At 39.7% G+C, this 24,951-nt stretch overlaps 1 protein-coding gene across 3 annotated transcripts in view; it reads left to right on the plus strand.

Moving 5' to 3' along the window:
- The window catches only part of EPHA4 (EPH receptor A4), a 152,939-nt gene that overhangs the window by 88,434 nt on the left and 39,554 nt on the right, over nucleotides 1–24,951 (plus strand). For all 3 annotated transcript variants that reach the window (XM_032754358.2, XM_032754360.2, XM_032754363.2), the window contains exon 5: nucleotides 844–1,182. In XM_032754358.2, the coding sequence (XP_032610249.1) occupies nucleotides 844–1,182 (339 nt within the window). The remainder of the gene's footprint in view (nucleotides 1–843; nucleotides 1,183–24,951) is intronic.

The following is a 24,951-nucleotide window of genomic DNA, read 5'->3' on the forward strand; positions in this document are numbered from 1 at the left end:
ACACACACACACACACACACACACACACACGAAAACCTACATCAAGAAACAAGAGTTTCATCATGATCTATAGTCTTATTTTTTATTATTAATATTATTTTTTAACCAACCATTATGTTGTTGGTGATCAGTTGTTCTCTTTCATAACAACCACTGCCATCACCCATATTTCAGAAACTCTTTGATGTTGGTGGAAATGCAGGAGTTAAAGGGCAGGAGGAGGGGTCTGGGAGCCTTGAACAAAACCCCTGCCATCTCTACACAGCTGTATCTTCAACATCTCTGCAACTGCGTTAAACCAGTTCCTACTAATTACCCATAAACAGCTTAACCCTCCGCTGCCATGTTGAACTGCAGAGGCACATCTCTACAGTGCTGTTAATTTTGTTTGCTATTGATGACATGCTGTACTTAGGAATTATAATTTATCTTCAGAAGTGGTATATAACTATTAATTTATCAGAGTCTCACAACAGCCCTGGGAACTAGAATCACTTTCGTTTTTTTAGATGATAAGATGGAACAGATAAATTATGATATTTTTCTGCCACTTCAGAGGGAAAGCCTGGGCTTGAAGCCCATTTGCTGGAGAGTTGCTTCACATCTCAAAGCGACAACCGATGCCTTGTTTGTTTGCGCAGGAAAGAGAATGACACTCGCGTAACAGCCTTCTATTATATTGTTCTTTTAAAAGATCTTTTATGCTGGCTTGATTTGCTTTTCGCTTTCTTTGCCAAGCGGGTTTGCCTTGCTTTGGAGAGCTGCAGAAAATAATACAAACTCTGAGAGATTCCAAAAGGATATTTCAGTTCTTGGTGTGATGATGTGGTTTTCTTTCTCCAGGTCCACCATCTGCTCCCCTGAACTTGATTTCAAATGTCAACGAGACATCTGTGAACTTGGAATGGAGTAGCCCACAGAATACAGGTGGCCGCCAGGACATTTCCTATAATGTGGTATGCAAGAAATGTGGAGCTGGTGACCCCAGCAAGTGCCGACCCTGTGGAAGTGGGGTCCACTACACCCCACAGCAGAATGGCTTGAAGACCACCAAAGTCTCCATCACCGACCTCCTAGCTCATACCAATTACACCTTTGAAATCTGGGCTGTGAATGGAGTGTCTAAATATAACCCTAACCCAGACCAATCAGTTTCTGTCACTGTGACAACCAACCAAGCAGGTAGGAATTGAATCTACTTTATTGTATGATCTGAATGTATGTAGAGAAAAGGCTTAAAATAATGAATTATAATAAATTGCTATAATTGAAATAGAAGCAATTAAGCCTGGGAGCTGTGTTATAATATAAAAGATACTTAGGGGCTGAACATGGTGGCTTACACCTGTAATCCCAGCACTTTGGGAGGCTAGGACAGGGGGATCACTTGAGCCTGAGAGTTTGATCAAGACCAGACTGGGCAACACAATGAAACCCCATCTCTACAAAAAAATACAAAAATTAGCTAGGCATAGTGGTGCAAACCTGTAGTCCCAGCTACTCAGGAGGCTCAGGTGGGAGGACTGCTTGAGCCCAGCAGTCAGAGGTTGCAGTGAGCTGAGTCACTCCATGCTGGCTGGGATTCATCTTGGTCATTTGAATTATGATGTCCATGACTGGACATCAGAGCACTTACAGATTATGTACAATTATAAAATTGATTTTTACCAATACAGAGTGCTCTATTGGTATTTGTTATATTTTCTAACAAAAGCATTAGCAGCAATAGTTTTGATCTTATGCTTTAATGTAAAATATTTTAAATGATCTAGATGGACCTATACTAGAACCTCCATGTACATCTTTGTGTCTATAGTTAACGAAGTTTACCTTAAGACACTTAATAGTTTGGTAGCAACTTTTTTCTTTTCTTCTTTTTGAGACAGAGTTTCACTCTGTCGCCCAAGCTGGCTCACTGCAACCTCCATCTCTCGAGTTCAACCAATTCTTCTGCCTCAGCCTCCTGAGTAGCTGGGACTACAGGCGCGTGCCACCATGCCTGGCTAATTTTTATTTGTGTTTTTAGTAGAAACGGGGTTTTACCATATTGACCAGGCTGGTCTCGAACTCCTGACCTCGTGATCTGCCCACCTCGGCTTCCCAAAGGGCTGGGATTACAGACGTGATTGCAGCTACTTTTATAGTTGATTTCATGATTGACGTGGGGGCTAGGAGGGTGGGGCGGCCAGTCTCCTCCAATTCCTACATCACTTTCTGCTAATACAGATGACTAGAAAACATTTCCTGTTCATGAAGTGTTTCTACTGAGTTAATCGCAGAACTGTCATGAAATCTTGAATATCAAATATTTTGAAAATCTAGGTTTCTAGGCTTTCGCTTCTGACTTACTCATCTGTATTCCTTCCCTGAAAAAGTTACCACCCCTCCAGGAGTTTTACATTGCCAGCTTTTTTATTTCTGGAGAGTTAGAGAGGAGAAGGGAAACAGAGTTAGAGTGGCTTATTCTTTGTGAGGCTCTTGGGATAGAAAACATCGCCGGAAAAGGATTATAAATTGCCAACAATCCTATCGCCTCTAACTGCACTTTTCTTTTAAATGAATGTTTCAGTAAGTGCACTCCATGGTTTAGTAAAATATCTGTACTAATTGATCCTATAAGTGAAAACTATTCCAGTGTCCCAATCCAAAGCCATTATTTTTCCATTTTGCCCTGAACTCTTTGGAATAAATAAAAAGTTAAGACTTGGGGAAGGTTTTGAGCAGGGGCTAGAATGGCAAGCCTTACCGGAATGTATCTTCAGCTCTGCAAATGTGAACAGTCTTTTAAAATATGTCATGTGAACGGGTCATCCAGCTAGGCCTTTGTCTTTTAATTCCGTATTTTTAGGTTGTGAACACTGTTAGCGGTCATTAGTTTTATTTTTCTACAAAGACTAGTATGATTTAGGAGTTTTTGATAGAAACATGAGTACTCTGTGATTGCTAACATTTTATTAGTTCTCTTTTGGAAGAATGCAATGGAAATATTACACACAGATCCTGGGAACACGCATCGGTGCCACTGGTCTCTCTGAATTAGGAGCTGATGCAATGCAGAACGATTTCTGCACCGTCTGGAGAAGCTGGTTGATGATCCAATCAGTATTCTTACATGCAGCCCCCTTCTACCTTTTTGGCTATTCATTTGAAGGCACTACATCATTGTCTTAACTGAATTAAAATTAGGGATGGACTTTTGGAGCCTCATCTGTAAAAGGTGAAGTCATTCTCCTTGGCAGAGAAAAGCCTGTGGGAGACGTGCTGAGGACAGGCTTGGCTCCCACAGATTTTGGGGGAGACTTCTATGACTCCCTGTACACCTAGGGATTTGAGCCAAGAAGTTATGTCAACACCTACTGGGGCAAAAGGTCCAGAGATCCCAAAGAAGACACACTAAAATCCTCCAAAAGAAGAAAATGCAAAAACATTTCCAGGGGCGGGGTGGGGTGAAGTTTTATTTTAAATGTAGGTATAATTCTTCTAGATTTAGGAGAAAAGCAGACAGAGAATTACTCTGACACAATAAGGCTTTCTTTGCCATGGCATGTAGTCCTGCCAAGGAGGTTTGCTGAACAGGACAAAATTCCAGCTCCTTATTTTAATTTTCATGAAGGGTAATGCTGGGAAGCTGTTCAAAATTAAAAATAAATCTTTCAATAAGGATACCTCCTATGTGGCCAGCCAGAAAGCTTTCACTTAGTAGAGAATTGTATATGTGCAGAGCACTGCTTCATTATCTTATCATAATTTGAAGGTCTCTAATTCAAATCATCAGCGTAGTTTATCTTTGATTAACAAACCTTTTCTTCATAGTAGTGCAAATTAATAATGTAGGCCAAAATTCGGGTGAATGTAGCAACCGTAAACTCTATCAAAGCTCCCCAAGCATATTTACATACACACAATTATGTTCTAATTGCAATTTGCTCCTATCATTTCATTCAATTAAATTCCTTGAGGACCACTATAGGCAACGGTGTCTCACTCTATAAGGAATACATAGAATTAATGTATGTTAGCATTTAGCACCTGGAGGCCACAAAAGTTAGTGGTTCTCCATCTTTGCTCTGTTTTCACAGGGTTCTTTCTCTCATCAGTAACATGTTAAAAATAATAAATCAAATCACTCACGCAAAACCTGCTAGAATTCTTGGGTCCTCTGTTCACCACCTTTGAGACTTCAAGAGTTGAGGAGCAGCTCCATGAAGGTGAGGTGACTCACCCATGCTAATGTCAGAGCCAGTACTAAAAACCAGGGAGAATCCTACTCCTGAAAGTAGAAAGTTGCTTTCCTTTAAAATTAGGAGATAATGAATAGCATTCATGTATTCAGCTTGGCATTCTCCCCATTTGTGAGACCAGATTATATGAGTATCTGGGCATGGAGATGGAGATTTAACTGGGCTTTGATCATTTAATTGTAGAATGTGGTGTGAATGGGCTTGTGTTCTCACAAGGTTATTTAAACAATCCTAACCCAAATCTTACTCCTGGGGTCTTAGGGGGTTAATAAACACCCTTTCTCTCCCCTTCTGGGTTGAAAACCAGTTGACACAGAAGACAAAGGAAATCTGAATGTCTGTCAGCTTTTTGCTGATAAGCTGATGGAAGGATGTGAGCTTTATATCTGTGGCCAAAAGGGCCTGCTTCAGTGACACTTGCAGCCCAGCTGGCTACCTGCAGGCTCTCTGCCTGCCCTGCTAAGGTTGTTGGAAGGACACTGTGCAGGCAGACAGGTAGGCAGATAGGCAGATAGGCAGGTCTGAGAGTGGGCGGAGCTGAGGACACAGTACTTTTCCCAAATTCTCTAATGAGATGAGTCACTCTCAGCCTCACCCCCATGCCAGAAACAATGAAGGGAAGAGGTGGGAAAAGAGTAAGGGTGGGGGTGTTACTTATTCCAGCTGAAGTCGTACCCAGTAAAACTGGAGAAGAGGAAGCTCTTGGAGCTCCCCCAAAAGTTACTTTTCTACATTACAGGCCAAAAGGAGTAAAATGAGATTCTACTTTCCTTCATCTTTCATCCTGTAGCAACTGTGTTGTCTTTTGTTTAGAAGCAGATAGTCCTGATGTTTATGAAAAATGGATAAGCAAACTGCTGGGTGATTTGTTTTCTGGATGGCTTTCCTTTGGTTTACTTTTACTTAAGTGGACCATCTCAGGCAAATGAATACAGGATGTGTCACTAGGAGGGAGAAATACTGTATAAATGAAACAAGGTTTTCTGGCCAAGCAACAGACCTGTGAATATTTTTTTTTGTTAAAAAGGCTGTGATGGCAGCCAGCAGTAGCTTAATATCTCTGAATGGTTTTTTGCCGTTCATCTCCCACCGCCTTTGCTTGGTTTTCTAGCTGTGAGGCTGGACCATATTCTGGTGTTTTAAATCATTATGGACCCAACCCCCATGAATGGTGTTCCCTCCTCACCCCAAATTGCACCCAGGGCCAGTGTTGTCCATTTTTGATTTTTACTTTGCATGTGACGCTATTCTGGATGCTTCATAATGGAAAGATCTGGTCATCTCTCTCTAGCACAGCTATGGTGTCCTAGTGACAAACAAACATCTGTAGCATGCTTAGTTTGGAGGAGTTAAAATATTTGATGCATTACATAATTATTTAAACCAGCTAATCTCTAAGATCTTTACTGTTTCAAAATTCTATTATTCTAAGTATGTAACCTTGAGCTTTGGGCTATGAACCTGAAGAAGTAAGGCTTATTTTTCTAACATATTTAGAAATGGTCTCTCAATGCAATTCTAAGAGTGGGAAAACATTCTAAAAATGCTTCAGCAGAATTAGCACCTGAATTCTGCCTGCGCTCCATCTCTCCAATTCCTTGCCCTGCCAAGGGATTTACGTTGCAGCGGGGAAAAACACTAAGATAGTGAACAGTTGTTCTAAATTGCGGGTGATCTCTGCTCCTATCCATAATGGGCAATGTCTAGCGACAATTTTTGGTGCCGTTGCATCTAGTGGGTAGAAGCCAGGCAGGCTGATAAACATCTTACAATTCACAACACAGCATCCCCTACTCCTGCAATGAAGAATTTTCTGGTCCAAAATGTCCACAGTGCTAAGGCTAAAAAACTCTGTTCCAGCAATAGTTTTTAGAACAGACTTCATAGCAGTGCCCACCACTTCAGGGTTCCATAGCCAACTGGCCTTTGCTTGAGCTGGCCTGTGGCTCAACATATAGGGAAGATTCCACATTTCTCTGGCTCCACTGCCCTGTGCTGAGAGCATGATGCTCCCATTACTGTTCTCAGAGAACAGGCAGTTGTAAGGGTCTTTCAAGGCCCCTCATGAATCCTGTTGTAGCTGTTTTGCCGTGAGATGAACTGGCGCTGCTTGTTAGGCTGACCTTGTTCTCTAGGGTTGGACAATTAAGCATTAACTGCAAAATAATAATAATAATAAAAATAAAATAAAGTGGCATTACACCTCGTTATAATGCCACTGTGCAACATGTAGTCATTGTATAGTTCCATCTGTTTGTTGATTAACATTTATTTACAGTAAAAACAAATCAGTTAACTCTCTTTGTCAAGTAATGATAAATTTAATAAAACCAAAATAATGAATAAAGAAAAGAAATAAGTGTAAGAGGCACACTGTCTTTTATTACTCAACTGGTAAGTTCCCATTCTTTCTCTCTCTGCCATCTTTTAATTAGACATGTTATTTGAGTGGGATAATGGAGAACAGTGGGAATTCTCATCCCCACTGGGTATAATTGCTACCTGTCTTCTAGATAGTAAGAGGAAAGCTTCAAGAAAATGGTGGGAGAAAGGGGAAAATCTTACAGCAATCCATTTAGGTAATATGCCGTAGGCATGGCGGAGCCAGACTTTGTGGAGTTTAAAGCTTAAACAACTAATGTGTGATTAAGGGTGAAAACATAAAACCCTACAAAATTACAGATATCAGACTAGGAACAGAGCTTCAGAAAGGGCCCATACAAACTTCTTTAGCTTCGGTAAATAAAATTCTGCCTCTGGCTATGTTGAGATAAATGCAATTGTCAGATAACAAGACTATTATTGCGTAATTATCCCTAATAGCAGAAAGGACAAGGGAGAAAGATGAGATGTTGGGAAGTCCAGTTTGGCCTGAAATGAAGGTGTTGAAAGACAGGCTGTGACAGTGAGTGGTTCTGGCCCACGCTTAGGTATGAGGGGCACCTCCGGAGTGGACCTGAGATGTGGTCTGAGATCAAAGGGACAAGCAGAAAGCACATTCCTGCTGATTCTGAGAATTGTATTGGAATACTAAACCTAAATGAGATGATGTGATCTCGGCTCACTGCAACCACTGCCTCCCACGTTCCAGTGATTCTCATGCCTCAGCCTCCTGAGTAGCTGGGATTACAGGCGGGCACCACCACATCTAGCTAAGTTTTGTATTTTTTAGTAGAGATGGGGTTTTCCATGTTGCCCAGGCTGGTCTCAAATACCTGGCCTCAAGTGCATCCATCTGCTTCAGCCTCCCAAAGTTCTGGGATTACAGGTGTGAGCCACCTCGCCTGGCCATTTGATATTTTTAAGGCACAAATGTTTGCTTCCTTTAGTGCCCTAAAGCAGGGGTCAGCAAGCTATGGCCCAAGGGCCAAATCCAATCCTTCAGATTGGGACAACCCACCCATATTGGCTTTTATATTTCCAATGGGTTCAACATAATAAAAAAAAGAATAATATTTTGTGACATTTGGAAATTATATAAAATTCAAGCATTGGCATTCATAAATAAAGTTTTACTGGAACGAATTCCCACTCATGTGTTTATGTATTATGTAAGAGTGTTTTCACGTGACAATGGCATAGTTGAGTAGCTGCAACAGAGAGCAAACGTCCGGCAAAGCGAACATAGGCACTATCTCACTGCTGACACAAAATGTTTGCTGATCTGAGCTCTGGAGTACTAAATCAAGAAAGGAGACCAGTAAGAACAAGGTTGAGAAGCTATTGAAATACTATTATCATTTGTGGGAAATTGTTTTGGCAAAGGATGTGATGGGTAACTTTTAGGTAAATCTCACATTTGAAATAATCTTTCCATTTGGCAAGACACCTTATTTTGTAAAGGTTTTGACTCAGAAAAAAAATTAACTAAAATAATTAGGATTTCAGTCATAACTTTGCTTTCTTGAACCACAAATCTTTTCCCATTGGCACTCAGATTTAAATGGATTATGTGGGACATGCTTCACTGATATTCTGGTTCTCTTTCAAGTATGCATTCTTCACGCTATTGTCTATGTCCTATAGTTGCTGACAGCAATTTTCTTTTTCAATAATTCTATGTTAGCCTGGTGCAGCGCCTCATGCCTGTAATCCCAGCACTTTGGGAGGCTGAGGCGAGTGGATCACTTGAGCCCAAGAGTTCAAGACCAGCCTAACCAACATGGCGAAAACCCGTCTCTACTAAAAATACCAAAATTAGACAGGTGTTGTGGTGCACACCTGTAATCCCAGCTACTCAGGAGGCTGAGGCACACGAGAATTGCTCGAACCTGGGAGGTGGAGGCTGCAGTGAGCTGAGATCTTGCCACTGCATTCTAGCCTGGACGACAGAGTGAGACTCGATCTCCAAATAATAATAATAATTCTATGCTCTGCTCCTGTGCCTTATCTTCTCTCCGAGATGATTTCATGCTTGCCTTTGATCTCCAGTAAATCATGTTATTTTTCCTTACCCCTAAGAAATTTAAAGGAAAAACAAATGATAGTACTACTGAAATCTAGAAAATGAAGAACTCCTTCTAGAGACTCATTTTAAAATCCTTCAAACAGACAACAAAGCAATTCCACTGAGAGATTTTGCTGAAACATTGTTTGCGCATCCTCAGTTGTTAGTAGGGAATCGGTAGCTGGTTAGAGAGTCCTTTCTGTGCCTGGTAATTATAGGCCCAAGCAAGCACACAATGAGCTTCCGAGGAGCGAGGCTGTGGTTTTCTCATTAACAGCTCTGGTCTCACCGTGGGATCCTGATTTACTTCATAAGGCCTATGAAATGCACATTTGAAAACAACATGCAGTACTTTTTATTTTTATTTTTTAAGAAACGGTCTCTTGATTCTAACCTTATACTGAAAAGAATTACATTTCCAGAATACTGTTGCTACCACTATAATTAGTAAGCATACTCAATAATTATGATCATAATTAAAAATAAAATAAACCGGCAGATACACAATGGCGCAGCCTCTTGTGTGTGGCACCAGTGTCTGTGAATTTGTATCCAGGACCACCACAAGTCCTGGTGAGGAGAAAAAAAAATAAAAGCCTGCCAAAAGAGCCTACTAAATTATCCAACTTTTCAAGGTCGACTGAATAGCACAGACAAATAGTATGTCTATAGAGCGTAGTGGTAATTATCGCATATAAGTAAAAATTAGATTGCATTTTTTAAAACAAGATGTGAATATTCCACTCTAAGAAAATGAAGGCTTTATTTATACACCCAGGACTGAGAACACTGTTTTTCCTGAGTCCTTTCCTTTTGCTCCTACAGAAAGATATATGCATGTTCATTTGTAAGAAGGGAAATTCATTCACCAGTAATCACTTGACAGCCTAATTCTGATTTGTTTCTCATCTCTCAGTGTTGTGCTTGTTCCATCGAACACTAACCACCAACTTTTACACCCTCTGGAGAAACCATCAAGAGATTTAAAAAATAAGTGCCTGGCTGAGATGAGAAATGGGCAGTGCAGGGCTAGCAAGGGTTTCCGATGGGCTTCTAAATTATCTAGTTGTCACTCCAGCTGGCTCAATTAATTACTGTCTCCCCAGAGGAGCCAGACAGGTCTCCAGAAACCAGTTTGCAATTGAACATCAATGAAAAGATCCAGAGAAACTTTATCAAAGCTTCCATTAACCCCCTGCTGATGTCTTTAAATAAATAGTTTTTTGTTTTTTTTTTTTTCCTTTAAACACCTTGAAAACCCAAAAGCCATGCTGCAGGTCTAATCTTGCATTAAGGGATCTTAAATCTACAGGGACTAATTGAAATGCCTGTCCATGTCACCCAAATACATAGAGAATTCCTCTGAGTCTCAGCATCCCTGTGGCATTTTTGTGATGTGGGTATACAGTAAGAGGGTATCCTGTATGTTGTTTTCAGATAAAGACTGGTGAGGATTTTTTTTAGGGTTTACATGTTAATCTGTCAAGATAAGCAAACCTTTGGTCTATCTGTCAGTATTAAAAATATCTCTCTTATTTAATGAGCCTTCTTCTGGTGTCCACCTTTCCACCCGCCACCCCCACAACCTGTACTCATGCTTTCTCATTCTTTGCTTCTGCCAAAATTAGAAATGAAAGAGGTTCCCCAGGCTCCCCTAAAACTGCAATGATAAAAACGAGAGATGGTGCCAGTCAGTGTGGTCGCTTGCCTAGTGAACCCCTTGGCTTCCTCGTTGGGAAATGTCACTAATGATTTGGTTCCATAGGTGAGGGCTGGCACCCAGAGCACTATGGGAATCTGGCTGAATGGTCAAAATGTCCGCCTATATAGACACAGAGCTGAAGAAATCACTCTTAGATTACATTTCTTCTTTCTCTATTCTGATAAATTGGTAGGCCTGATCTAAACGAACTGTACTGTGGTTCTCCTCTGACCATATTTTGGGTTTTGTTTTGTTATGAAAAAGTACAGGGGACACTCCCTGAAATCTATCTAAAATACTTTATGTGTAAAATTATAGAGACATGAAATATTTTTTCTATTACTATTCTATTCTTGCTAGTACTCTTGGGAGGGGAAAGGGGAGAAAAGATAAAGAACTATGGTCTATCCCTTTTTGACTCATATCTTCCAGTACATAAATTTTTCAGGCAGTTTAGTTATCACTTTCAAAAAAATCCTTTTAATAAAGGCTGTGGGACAGATAAGTTTTTAAAAAATTCTTGTCTAGGAACCTTTTGTCTGTGACACGTGCATACAAACAAGACTTAAATATGTAGCTCCAACTTCTCAGTGGGTGCTAAGTAGTGACCTGTCACCAATGGACTCACAGGGTGTTACAAGCTTGGGTAAGATCCATCCATTAGTACAAACACTGAAAAGGGGGTAGCTTACAATGGCTCCCTGGAGAGTTTGTGTTTTTCTAGATAACATACTGCAAGCTGGAAATCTGCCTCTTGAATCAACCCTTTTTTTTTTTTTGTAAAATAAGTGTGTATTTTGAGCATAAACGTGAAGTTAAATAGGAGCACAGTTTCGTTCATGTTTCTTTTTCAAAGCTAGGACCACACATATAAACAAGCCAGGGATTTTTAATATGTAACCAGCAGAAAGCTTGATCAAGTGTTCTCTATACTCTCAAACGTAATCAAAGACTTCTTTTTATCTAAAGATAAATAAGATAACCAAAGACTTTTATTTTGTCTGAAAATTATTGATGAGGCTCATGTTGAAACCCACTGAATCTAATCCCAATCCTATAGGGTTCCCAGGAGGGTGTGATTTTAGGAAACTTCTTAGGAGAATGCTTTTGGAGACTTGGAAATTCTTGGAGCTAACATCATCTCATTTCTCTCCATTTACAGTAGGAGTAGGGTAATTATTAAAGTATGTGATAAAGGTTCTTATTGTTTTGTTTTATATTAGAAGCAAGGAGAACAACTTTAGCAGAGCCTTACCCTCTGAAAGTATCCTTTTGTAGCCATGAACAGTGGACAGAAAATTTAAGAAGCATACGTTGTGTTTACAGCCTTCATTGTACACTCCAATATAGAACAGTCAACTAATTCAGGTGCAGCTCTAAGAGGCTGGTAATATATTTAAGAAACCCTTATATCATGTAAAGATGTATTGTTTGGGGAGAAATATCAATGAGAGCCCTTTCAATCTCACTGTAAACTCTTCAAAGATTCACCTTAACTGTACGTGTTTGTTGGAGGGTGGCATTTTCTCTTTCCCTCCACTTCTTTTTCCTCTTCCTATTTCAGAAAACACAAAAAATAACTTCCATTAACTTCCAATAACTTCCTCCATATGTGCAGGAGCTTTGCTCCAGTGTCCTTCTTAGACATCATGCTGTAGAACTATTCCTAGGTAAGATGCAATTCCAATAAGCTCCTCCAGTATTTAGGAATGGACTAAATACTGACTTCCATGGGTGGAGCCAGCTATGCTGAATTTCACACTTCAGTAAATTGTGTTCATGAGAAAGGCCCCTGTGACATGCTGTGAACCCCCTGGTTTTCTTTCTTTCTTCCTTTTTTTAAAAAAACAAAAACAAAAAACAAGTCCTAAAACAGTAATAGCTTTCGTAATACATTCTTTATTATTTCGTATGACTACAAAAGTCATCTCAATTCTCAAGCACAGATCCAGTTGAAGATATCTACTGACCTTAATAATATTTTAAAATTTAATAGCTCAGTTGTTTCTGCCTCATTCTTATAATGCCTATAGAAATTTAAACTATCTAGCACATAGAACTTAGTTTCTGGCTGATACTCTAAAAATAAAAAGTAAAATAAAAATACAATTCTAGGGTTGCAGATTTCCAAGCTTAAAACCTCTTCTCCTAAATGATCCTGTTCCTAACCTGTACCATAGCTTTTAAGAAAATTGTCAAAAAGACAGATTTTCAAATATGAGGTCTGCAAGAACATAATTTCATGACCACATTTTCAGAGAGCATAGCATGTGGTGATCATTTGTGTAAGATGCATTCTCAAAATGTTCTGACTGTAATTTAACCCAAAGATCTCTATCCCACTTCTTTCCATTCACCAGGTGCTTCCTTACACTTGTCTACATAGCAAGCAAGAAACAGGGCAGGAAAGATTTGGCTACACATAAAGCAGAGGTTCCCTAAAGTGATGCTAAAACCCACTTTCTCAGCATTCTATGGGTCATGAATATTGTCCTCAGAATATTTTGATCCCCTGTGTTTGGAACTTCCCTAGACTTCCATGCAGTAGAACCAAACTGGCAATAAGAAACATGAGGAGTCTCAGAACTTCACCCCAATGGCCTTCGTCCTGTTTCTCTCTCTCTCTCCCTCTCTCTTTCCCCCTCTCTCTCTTTCTCTGTCTGCCTCTCTCTGTCTCTCTCCCCTATTTGTAACATTCTAGTTTATACTGTCCGTGATCATCACTTCTCAGTCCTTAGACATTGTGCTTTAAGCCAAGCAACATTTGGACTTGGAAAAATTCCAAATAGCACAGGACACATTGATTTGCAACTGAATTTTTACCACCATGTTTCCTCTGACTCTCTGGCCTTGTCAGGAATCATTGGTAGCCTATAATTTCATGCTATAATTTATACTTTGTCAAATATTTTTCATTTTTTCCTCTGTTCTTGCCTGTGTGTTTTAAGTGCAACAAGACAAAGAAATAGAAGTTGCTAAAAAATAATTTCATAGATCTAAAGGACAGTGGCTGGTAACGATGCTAAAGAGCATCTATCTTCAATTTATGGTCACCATGACATGTTTTTGAGCAGCTCACGTGATCTTTTTAAATGACGATTAAAAAACTAGGTATCCCATTCCAACAGTATATCTGATGGAGAATTGGATGGCTTGGAAGATGATTAATGGGATTCTGGACCTTTCTGTCTTTAGGTCACCTCCTTGAATGGGGACTATATCATAAGTGGTCCAAGGCCCGGCCATTTGGCAGCCATAGAATGACTATGTTAATGGAATTGGTCTCAGTCCAGGTCTTAGTCGACAGGTGCTCATATCATAAGTGACATTTATTGACTTCCAACTCTTTCAACTTGGAAGACAGTGGACCACCATTGAGATAGTGATGAGGACAGAGTAATTTATAATATGTTCAGGCTCCATTGAAAGCCAAGGAATTCAGCCCCTTGAGCTGGCACCTTGCAAATATTGTACTTGTCTCAAGGGTTCTGTTAGCTTGAGAAATAAAAAACAGAAATCTAATTTAAAAGGATTTCTAATAACTCAGAATAGCTAATGTTGGTTTCCTCTGAGGTCATATGAGCCTCTCGTGTTGGTGCTTTTCTCTTCATTGTGTATTACAGTGATTAGATATTGGCTATGAAAATTATTACTTTTCATTTGTTTGTGTGTTTGGGGGTTGATTACATAGTCACTTGTTTATAACAAAAGCTGTAAATGATACTCTTTGAAAGAGTTAAAGAAGGCTATCTTCATGCCCTTGTGAAATGGAAATTGATGAAAACGTAACACTGAGTCCCTTTTATCAACATAAATTTCAAAACATGGAATTCAGAAGGATTCATCCAACACATACTCTTTTCTATTATCTGGATTAATATACTTCATTCATTCACTCTAATCAGGTTCATGACTTGAAGATGATTTGGCCCGAGTTGGAAGAGATCGTTACTAGTATATTAATATTTTGCCCATTGATGTTTTCTGGGTCCATCCACTGACTTTTTCTTTAACTTCACAGATGATTTGGATTTCCCTATAGCAAGTGGCAAAGCCACAACACTTCTGAATTAGTTATCACACTTAAAAAGTCAAGATGACAACAACCATAGCGGATCTATTTATTGAAGCAGACAGGCTCTTTTAGCAGAATGATCAATGTCTTACCTCTTTCTGAAAGGCTTTCAAGAGGTAGGAAATCATCAAGCATCTGATATAAAGTAATGAACAAGGCTTTTGATTGGTCAAGTTTCTGGAGCAGGCTTTTAAGTATTTCTGCCTGCAAATGTAGAAATCTGAGTGTGAAAAGTAAAGGCAACAGCAAAGATTTACTGGGTGCATCTATCATCCTGGCTTTTAGAGTCTTTGTGATTAATACCTGTTTAATTGGGGACTGATCTAGATGCTTTGGATGTCAGAAAGCTAAATGTTACAGCATTGTCTCATGGGTTCCTAACACAGCAGGACGATTAGCAGCTGTCTGAGTAACAAAGAGAACCTGAAGCCTGCAGCGTAGCTTTTTATTTTCCAGACTTGGAATGCTTGAAGCTCCCTGGTGGAGTTGACAGCAAAAGGAATAGAAGCCTTGATTCACAGCAGCTAATCCTTTCCTTTCTCTTTTCTGTATTCTGCTCAGTAAAAATGAACCTTTTCCTTACATTGTTCTCCATATCCCAAATTAATTTTGGAGAGCATTTTTTTGTTGGTTATTTGTTTAAAAAATAATTTTGGGGGGCCTTTTTTTTTTCTCTGATCTTCCCTAGGAAGTGATTGGAGGGCATTGTAGGTCATGGAGACCCCCATTTGGTGAAGGCTTACCATCCTGTCTAACCAAGTTACACATAAAATAATTTCAACTAAGAGTGGAAACACTAGATAACTTTCAACACCACTTTTAGGCCCAGTGAGAAGATTCATCTCACTAGAAGCATTCAGAGAAAAAAACGTATATTTATTTTTTGTTGTTGTTGCTAGTTTCACCCCATTTTCTTACCTTAAAACAATCATCTTGCTCAGGCAAATTCTTCTAAATTGCCTTCCAGTGGAAAGACTTGTTTTCCTGTTTTCCTCAAACTGGCATTCTTACTTACAACAGGAAACACACACATTGAATCCTGCCATGTTTCTGTTGGCAAGTGTTGAGCTATCCTTGTCAGAATCTGCCAACAAATTTCTTAGTAAGCAAGTAGAAAGTAAAACAAGCAGCTCCCAGACGAAACATAGGACACACTTGAACTGCAGCAAAGACACTTGGGTGCCCCTGAGGTTAGTTCCCTGCTAATTCTCGTGGACAAGGGCCTTGGTTTCCAGTTGAGCTGTTACCCACTTATAATTTTATACTAATCCTATGACTGTACCTGTAATAATGCTAATTCAAGATACTAGCTAACTTAAAAAAGTAAAACAGACATTTAAGTAATGCATTTTATTTACTACAAAGAGCGAGGATTGCTGTATGTTTCAGCATAATGATTAAAAAGTTGCAAAAGCTCTAATTTGCAAAACCTTATATCTTTCATGACATCTTTAGGGCTTAACCCAGGAGGTATACTAAATATTGTGTATGGATCTTTCTAGTAATAGGTACAATACTTCCTTTTTAATACTCCTAACATTTGTGTTTGTTTTATAACCTTTTTATTGTGAAATATACACCTATGGAAAAGTGGGCAAGACTCGAATGTATAGTCATTGAATTATAGCAAAGTAAATACCTATGTAACCGTCACCCAGGCCAAGAAACAGAATGATAGTCTTCCAGAAGCTTGTCTTGTATCCTTACCCCTTCCCTAATTCCAAAGACTTATTGTTTTATTTGGTAATTGAATTTGTTTTGTTTTATTCTTGTCTTAGCTCTTTAGGTTAGTTCAAATGTGAGTTCATTTTGCACCAAAAGTTTTTTTTTTTTTTTTTTTTTTTTTTTGAGACGGAGTCTCACTCTGTCACCCAGGCTGGAGTGCAATGGCGTGATCTCGGCTCACTGCAAGCTCCGCCTCCCGGGTTCACGCCATTCTCCTGCCTCAGCCTCTCCCAGTAGCTGGGACTACAGGCACCCGCCACCACGCCCGGCTAATTTTTTGTATTTTTAGTAGATACGGGGTTTCACCGTGGTCTCGATCTCCTGACCTCGTGATCCGCCCACCTCGTCATCCCAAAGTGCTGGGGTTACAAGCGTGAGCCACCGCGCCCGGCCAAAAGTTTTAAGGTTTGTCTGCGAGCAGGGATCATATCTAACTTACCCCTGGGTTTCTGACAGCCCGCAATATACACAGATACCTCTGTACCTAACAGAGCAGACTTTAGAAAGATTTACCCTGTTGCTGCTGCCGCTACTGCTGTGGGAAAACAGTCACTTAAACCTTCAAGTCTCCTATTTCTTACCAGAGAAAGGAGGGGCAGAGACCAGCCGCTTTCTATAGATCAGTGGTTGAGAATGAGGGCTCTAGGACCAGACTTTTGAATTATGACCACATATAAGCTATAACTTGGAGCAAGTTATTCAAACTCTCTGTACCTTATCTTCTTGATCTATAAAATGAGGATAATAATAATGCCTGTCTCATAGAGTTTTTGTGAGGTTGACATGAATTAACCCCTGCAAGAGATTTAGAACAATGCTCAGTACATCATAATTACTCAATAAATGCTAGTTTCGTGTGTATGTTGTTACAGACATGTGGCATAGAGGGAGGATCACATACTTTTGAGCCAGGTGGACTTGAGTTTTAAATCTCATTTTATGGCTTTGGTCAAATTATTTAATTTCTTTGTGCCTGAGTTTCCATGTCTGAAATGTAAGGGTGATCATTATAACTACTTCAGAGAGTTGTAGGGATGAAATGATGTCAGGTGTGCGTGTATGAGCAAGTGCCTTGCCCAGGAGTTTACTGGCATCTGATTTGCTCCTTTCCCCATTCTTTGTTCTGTGGCAATTCACAGGGCCTCAGTCTTTATCTGCTTAAGCAGTTAATAATTCAGTGAAAACTAAATTAACTCTTTTCTACAAAGAAAACTCAACTAAACCATTTTGAGAACCCCACTGTCTTTTCCCATTTAGCATTAACATAAGATCAGCTGAATCTTTTGGCTCAGTGTTTTTCGATTCTGCCGATTTCATTCCCTGTTAGAAGACTGGTGCCCATGATTTTGTCCCTGGGAAGCCACGCGGCCTCTGTCGCTGGCTTTGCTGACCTCAGGGCAGCGCATTCCAGTTTCTCACAAATGGGTGGATATCTGCTCATCGTGCATGACCAGCTGGAGTTTCCGGGAGGGAACCCAAAGGCCTTTCAGGAAACTACAAAACCACAAACCAATCTTCTGTGGGCCACAGTACTTCTACAGTTTATCTGAGTTAGTTGTGATATGCAAATACCTCTTTTTTGCCAAAAGGCTCCCCTTCACTTGAATGAGTAACCGTTTTAACCCCAAATGCCAGTTCAATGGGTTATTGCAATAGAAATTTATTTTCTTTTTTTTTTTTTTGAGACGGAGTCTTTCTCTGTCCCCCAGGCTGGAGTGCAGTGGCGCGATCTCGGCTCACCGCAACCTCCACCTCCTGGGTTCACGCCATTCTCCTGCCTCAGCCTCCCGAGTAGCTGGGAATACAGGCGCCCGCCAACACGCCCGGCTAATTTTTTTTTGTGTTTTTAGTAGAGACGGGGTTTCACCGTGTTAGCCAGGATGGTCTCGATCTCCTGACCTCGTGATCCGCCCGCCTCAGCCTCCCAAAGTGCTGGGATTACAGGCTTGAGCCACCGCGCCCGGCTTTAGAAATTTATTTTCTTGCTGAAATCGCATCCAGTTGGTGGTGATGAGGGGTTGTTGGGTGTGGGGCTTCCAAGATGGGCCTGGGTCATTAACCTCCCTCTGGCTTGTGGGCTCAAGAAAATGGAGAGTCACAGGGAGCTATTTATGGGTCAGATCTAGAAGAGGAGAAATCACTTCAACCCACATTCTATTACCCAAAATTCAGTCACATGAACTACTTTAGATACAAAGGAATCTAGGAAGGTAGTCTTTGGCTGGGCAGCTCTATCTAGAAAGGAAGGGATCTCACAGTTTTGGATGCCTTAGCCAAAGAGGCCAACCCAACACCTTCAACTTCCCTATGCAAACAATTAATGTGAAGGCTAAGAATAGCATCACATTCTATCATTTAAAATTTAACCAATAGCTCTCTGTAAAGGATTTGTTGAAAATAATCTGTTGCCCATCTCTCTGGCATTAAGAAAATGACGTGCCATCCCATCTCTCTGGGAAATAAAAAAGGCTTATAAAATTTTCGTCTTCTATTAAACCAAAAGTAAAAACCGAATCACAGACTTTGCAAAGTCTTACTCTGGAATCATTTAGTTCAAGTATTTACAGTGTTCCAAAATCAGACTCTTAAAATCATTGGCAGCGTGGGTCAATTGTATCCTTCAGTAAATATTGCTGAAGGATAATGTGGCTGTACACTGCTTTATTTTATAATATGTGTTTAAAATAGACTCTGGTCTGACCTTGGAAATCACTTTATGGAAAAAAAAATGCATCTCTCATACATTCTAAGTTTAAGCTTAATAAATATGAATACTTACATATCTAAATATAAATGAATTTCATTTAATTCACAGTCTTCTAAAGATTTTGGCTGAGAATTTGGTTCTATGTTTTTTTGTCAAATAAGGAAAAAAATCCTATATCAATTTCGGAATAATCAAGTTTTTTTTTCTGTACCTTTTGCTGGTTTGTTTTCAAACCAGTTTCACTTTTTGACTATGAGAAACTGTGCTTGTGTGGATGCATGATGTAGCAACTAAAAGCTGTGGGGGGTGGAGCTGACTTTTTACTTTGATGATGCATCCAGTGAGGGTGGTTGGGGATTTTAATGAGTTTACCTAAAAGATGGCAGAAGAGTTGATCCAGCTGATCGAATGTACTGCAAACAAAATCATGTATATGTGAAAGCACTTTGTAAACTCTTGTACTATAAAATATTGTCATGATAATAGTAAGAAAAAGAACATATAAATATTGCTAAGTGATGTTTGATGCCATAGGTATTGCCTAGCTTTGAGAGGAGGAATCCTTCTCTCCATCTGGAATGTAGAAGAAAACAATTAATATTAGCACCAGAGCTCTTAGCATCTCGGAGACGCAAAACCCTTAATCACAAGGATATCATTAGTGCTCTGAAGCATTTAATTTTGATGCTTGACAGCATTTTAAAATGCACACACCTTTGATAAGGAGCAAATCAGAGCTGGGGTGTTGAATTGAGAAAGAAATGGGAACAAAAACCACCTTAAGCTTCAAGTAATTAAATTTAAATATGCTATTTGCATTAAGCAGAGATATGTATAAATGGTGGGTTTATATCCTTCTATCATTGAAAGACCCCTTGAGTAAATATCATCTATTTAAATCCAGATCCTGGGGAGGGGAAAGGTAACCCTGCTGTGGTTAAGAAGCCATCTCTCCTGCAAACACTGGCCATTGTGTACCACTGACATCCATGGCTTCAGGTGTCTTGGCTTTCATAAAGGGCTGTTTTCACTCTTCCTTGCCCACAGGCTGGAGACCTTTCATTGCATCTGTTTATTTCCTGGCTCACCTCCTCCACCCTCTAATTTGAACCAGTAATGAAATGCAGTCAGCCTACTTCAGCTGTTTTCTTTTTCCTCCAAAGTTCCCCCCAAACTGTTTTTAATTCACTGCTTGTGATACTGGACTCAAGAAAACAATTTTCTAGCTCAGAAACCACGTGAAGCTTTCCTCTCTTTCTTGTCTCTGTATCTCCTCTTCTCTTCTCCATCCCATTTGGGTGTCACAAGTACCAAACTGCTGCAGTAAAATGACTTGTAGGTGTTTAATGGCAAGTCATTGAGGAAGTGAATAAAAGAAAATTGCAGCATTCACATCAGTGGGGAGCAAGGAGAACTGCTGAGCTTTGAACCAAAGAAAGTTAAATTTACCATTTTCTTAAAGCGAGCCACCTTTGTTTGACATCAAAGCATCTCCTGTAATTTCTCCTTATGAAATGCACCACTGTTAGAGAGTCATGATAGAGCCCCCTAATCTGTGCTGTTTCTGTTTATCAAAAACACACACAGAGAGAAAACCCACATGTACCTTCTCAGTGCATTGTGGTCTGCTCTCAAACCAAATGTAACCGCAGGTACACAGCAAATGGGGATTCTATTTAGAAAGCATCCTCAGTTTCTCAGGGATTTGTAGAACTGTGAATACAACATTCTTTGGGAGTGAAATTTATCTTGGACCTCTATTGGAAAGCTCAGATCATTCAACTGGAAAGCTTTGGTGAATTTTTTCCTTTCCTCCTCTTTTGGTTTTTGCTTCATCATTTTTAAAAAATGGTATTTTGCTACAATTTCACTTGTGTGCATTGGGTATGTGGAAAAACAGAGTCTGTTCCCAATAATGCTGCTTGCCCACACTGTGACTGCAAAGGGCTCTCCACCCTATTACCCCCATGTTTCAAGTTTATGTCCATTGGTAGCTGTTGCATATGTAGTAACTAATGGCTTCTGCTGGCAGTGACTGGCTTTGCCCTAGTCCATCTTTGGAGGCTTAGGATCCTTTCTGGATTTATCATTATGACTTGGGAGTCTTACCACCACTCCACCTTGGCAGTTAGGAAGTCAGGAGAACTATTTGCATATGCCCTACAGATACAGAGGAGAAATGCAGAGCAAATTGTCAACACCTTCATCAGCCTAAAGAGCAGAACCTCAAAATACTGTCTGTAACAGGTGCAGTGATGCCTAGTTTTAATGTTAACTTACATTTGAATGACATTTTACAGCCTGTGTGTTTGAAAAATGTTCAGAAGCATCACAGAGACCTTAGAAACAGAGACTCCATTTATAATTAGAGTTGTCATTTGCTTCACCCCTAATTGTCAATATCTCAGTTAACCTAAATAGTAAAACCAACCACTCAAAGGTCTTCTGAAACAGGTGCAGATGGAAAGTTGTTTTAAGGATGGCTTACTTCTAGTACTTTATGTTTAGAAAATGTTTGCTGTCTACAGTAAAGATTTTTTTAGATGAATTTTAATATGTAAAAACTTTTATTCATTTGACAAAATTATTGAGCACCATTGAATGCATGTGTCACCATGATTTGTAAGTTAAAAAGAAGAAGAAATGAGAGACATATTTTGGGTTAAATACTGCTGAAATCTCTTTGGGGATAATAAAAAATGATGGTCTCAGGATAGGTACCTTAGACCAGGAAAATTGATATCTATGAGTCATTGGAGATTTTGCTGTAAAGGTTTGAAAATTAAGGACTCCATTGAATTAAATCACACATCTTTTTTAAAGAGCTACCCTTTAGGAGTGCTTGCCTTGTGATTTTTACATCGTCATCTCTCTTTAACCGTACTACGTCAACTAGCATGATTGGCTCTCATTGCTATGTGTCGTGTCTAAATTCTAGCCATTAAAGAATGCTTGCATTTGTCCGGAGGCACAAAACTCTCCTTAAAACAAGTATCTCCTCCATGAAAGAAGTCCGTGGGTAGATAGGAATGCTTTTCAATCTATGATGCATCTCTTTCTTGTAGTAAGAATGTGTTTATCAGACCCCAGCTTCTTCCCAGCTTTGCTTCTGACACTCAGCAGGTGTATTGAGTGTCTACAGATAGAATGTGTGAGAAAGTGCCCTCCACTTACTCCTCCCCATCACCGATGAGAGAACTTGAATAAGAAGAGGGGCAGTAGGAATCGTCTCCTCTTAAATTCTAGAAAAATGGGTCCTCTGACTTGACATTAGAAAGTGTTTTCTCTTTAAGACTACTATAAAAATTTCCCAATAGTTCTTTTAGTTAAGAAGAGGCTAAAGTATTTGGTGGTACTTAGTCTGATACCAAGAATTGTTTTCTATCTGGCCATGCTTACCCTTTCCCCCTCTTGGCCTCGTTCCATAGGTGCTCATTAAGTATGTGTCTAGTGGTTGAGTTGATGTTGAGGAAGAACCTTGTTTCTATGAGATTTCAGAATGTAAATCAAAGAACTGAGCAGCCACTGAGAATCTTTTTTTCCACTTGGTCTTTTTATGCTGACCAAATTTTCTACTATGATTAGAAGCTCTCGTTTGAACTTAGGCATTGATTGGTCAAAGCTCTTATTGAACCATATATTTAAGGGTGGGATGTACAATCTTTTTTAAAAAATTATATTATCTCCTCTTCTAATTCTGTAAGCAAAGGGCAGAGCCTTGGAATATTGCAAATCAGGATTCAAGACATTTGGGTTGGGCATTTTTTAACGAAGTGTGGAAACATACCAATGGTGGCATCAGAGATGATTTTAGGGAACACACCGATGAGATGTTATATAATACTGAATTGCTCTGTGTACAATGTAGTTCATTTTCAATTCTTTCTCAGTAATTCTGAGTACTCCAAGGTCAGAATCTCAAGTGGGTGCCCAGATATCCTTTGCTTCTCTAGCACTGGCTAATCTCCATTTTTAACAATCCTTGGAGAAGTAAGAGTGTCCAACAAACATTGATAACATTGTTTTATTTACATGCGATGTTTATTTTTGTGGTTACTTGCCATTAATTTCAAGTGATTATAGGGTTTCATTGATACCAGTAAATGGGAAATTTCTTTTCAAATACAACTGTTGAAGTTAAAGATACTGCATTTATTAAAGAAAATATTACTTAAATCATCTTACAAGCTGCAGAGGGATGTGGCAGCAAATGTGTGGCGTGGAAGTCTGATGCTTGGGAAACACTGCAGTAGGGGGAAAATTGCAAAATGTCATTGGCGAATGCCTCATCTAGGGAAATGACCCATAGGCAGGCACACACAGTAGGGTGATGCCTTCCAGATGTAAAGTTGAAGGCTGTTTTGGAAATGGGGTAGAAAGGGTGAGGGAAAAGCCCGTATGTGGCTTATGATGTGGAGAACATCCAAGTTGCCTCCTTTCCAAAGTGGCAGTATGGCAAAGCCCAGATTTTCTCACACTCCTTCTTACTAGAGAAGGTAAGCTCTCCACATACAATGCAGTTGTATGTTTTAGGTACATTTCCCAACCTCACTTGGTCATGGATTGCTTGTGTCATTGTGCCCTGATAACATGCTCTTCTGAAGAACATCTGATCAATGAAGAATTTAGACTTTACAGCCATACAACGTAATACTTTTTGTGAATTAGATCTATGTATTCTACTTTTTCTTGGTTGCATTTATTTCTCTAGTAGGTATGAAAGACAAATGTCTACTCAGCAGTTTTCTGACTGCCCTCAGCCTAGCATTCCATTTTCATTTAGTCCTTCATTCTTGCTTGCATTTCTCTTTCAGTCTCTCCTTATTCTCCATTTTTATGACAGCTGTGTCAAGGTACACTCTGTTGGTTTAGTTTCACATTTATGCGTATCAGCTTCCCAAGTAGGGCTGCATTAGAAATACTCTATATGAGTTAATGTGATTATATTGCTAACTCCCTGCTTGAGATTTTTTAAGCACCTTAGTTGAGTTCATATTCCCTTTGAATGGTCACAGGAACACTGCTACTCAAACTTCTAAAATAGAAATCAAGCTCATTTCCCATATGCAGCAGTTTAATGATAACCCAATCAGAGAAAAGCTGTCTTAGTTCATCAGTGCACTCCAGGGGCAGGCAGGCAATTCTTTCTCAATGAATCTTCCATTATCAGGATCTGACCAAGACCATTTCCGAGAGAAAGTTCATTTTATAATTTTATGATTTTTCTCCCTCCTGCTTTCTTTCTAATGACCTCACTTTTCTGTTTCATTCCTCAATCCTGAACATCAGAGTTTAAAGAGCTCCTTTTTGTGGAGTGTATGCTAAAGTGGTCTGTTAGGCAATATATTTATTACCTGGAGTGAAATGACTTTCCACAGCCAGGCAGTTTTCTTAGCCTCCTTGCTACCTCTATATTTTACAAAGTCACTTTTTACATTTTGTTGGACGATGGCTTTGTGTCAACCAGGGAAGAAAGAGAAAATGTGAGTGTGTGTGTATGTGTGTGTGTGCCTGTGTGTGAGTGTTGGGAGAAGGGGTCTTAATGAATATAATGAGCACATTTCCGTTTTTCATTTTCCTCAGATGTTCAGTGGCTTCCATATGTCTGCCGCATGCAGCTTTGTTCACTGGGGTTGGTATTACTAACCTTGGGATTGCCTTTGATGGAGGACATGTGTATCTACTGTATCTTTCCCTTGTGTTTTTGCCTGAGATCCAATATGGAATAGCTTTGGGACTGAGATAGAGGAAAAAAAAAAAAATAGAGAGGGGTGTGTGTGTGTGTGTGTGTGTGCCTGTTACCATCCCTAACAGAGATGCCAGGTGTCAAATAACCCCCTCCAGGAGACAGTCTCTACTGTACTGGATTTAGCTGGAAGACTCCCTTGTGTGACTGTGGTGTGTCTGCTTGGCTTCCCTGCCATCAGTATACCTGTCAGACATGGTCAAGCAGGTTTGAAACTTTTTCCATACCATTTTCAGTGACAATGTATTTTACTTTTTATCTTTGTTCCTTGGAGTTAGGGGTCGTCATTCATACGCACATATTGCGAA

The sequence above is a fragment of the Hylobates moloch genome, unplaced genomic scaffold (genome assembly GCF_009828535.3).
Source record: "Hylobates moloch isolate HMO894 unplaced genomic scaffold, HMol_V3 SCAFFOLD_1, whole genome shotgun sequence".
In the NCBI taxonomy this organism is placed as follows: Eukaryota; Metazoa; Chordata; class Mammalia; order Primates; family Hylobatidae; genus Hylobates; species Hylobates moloch.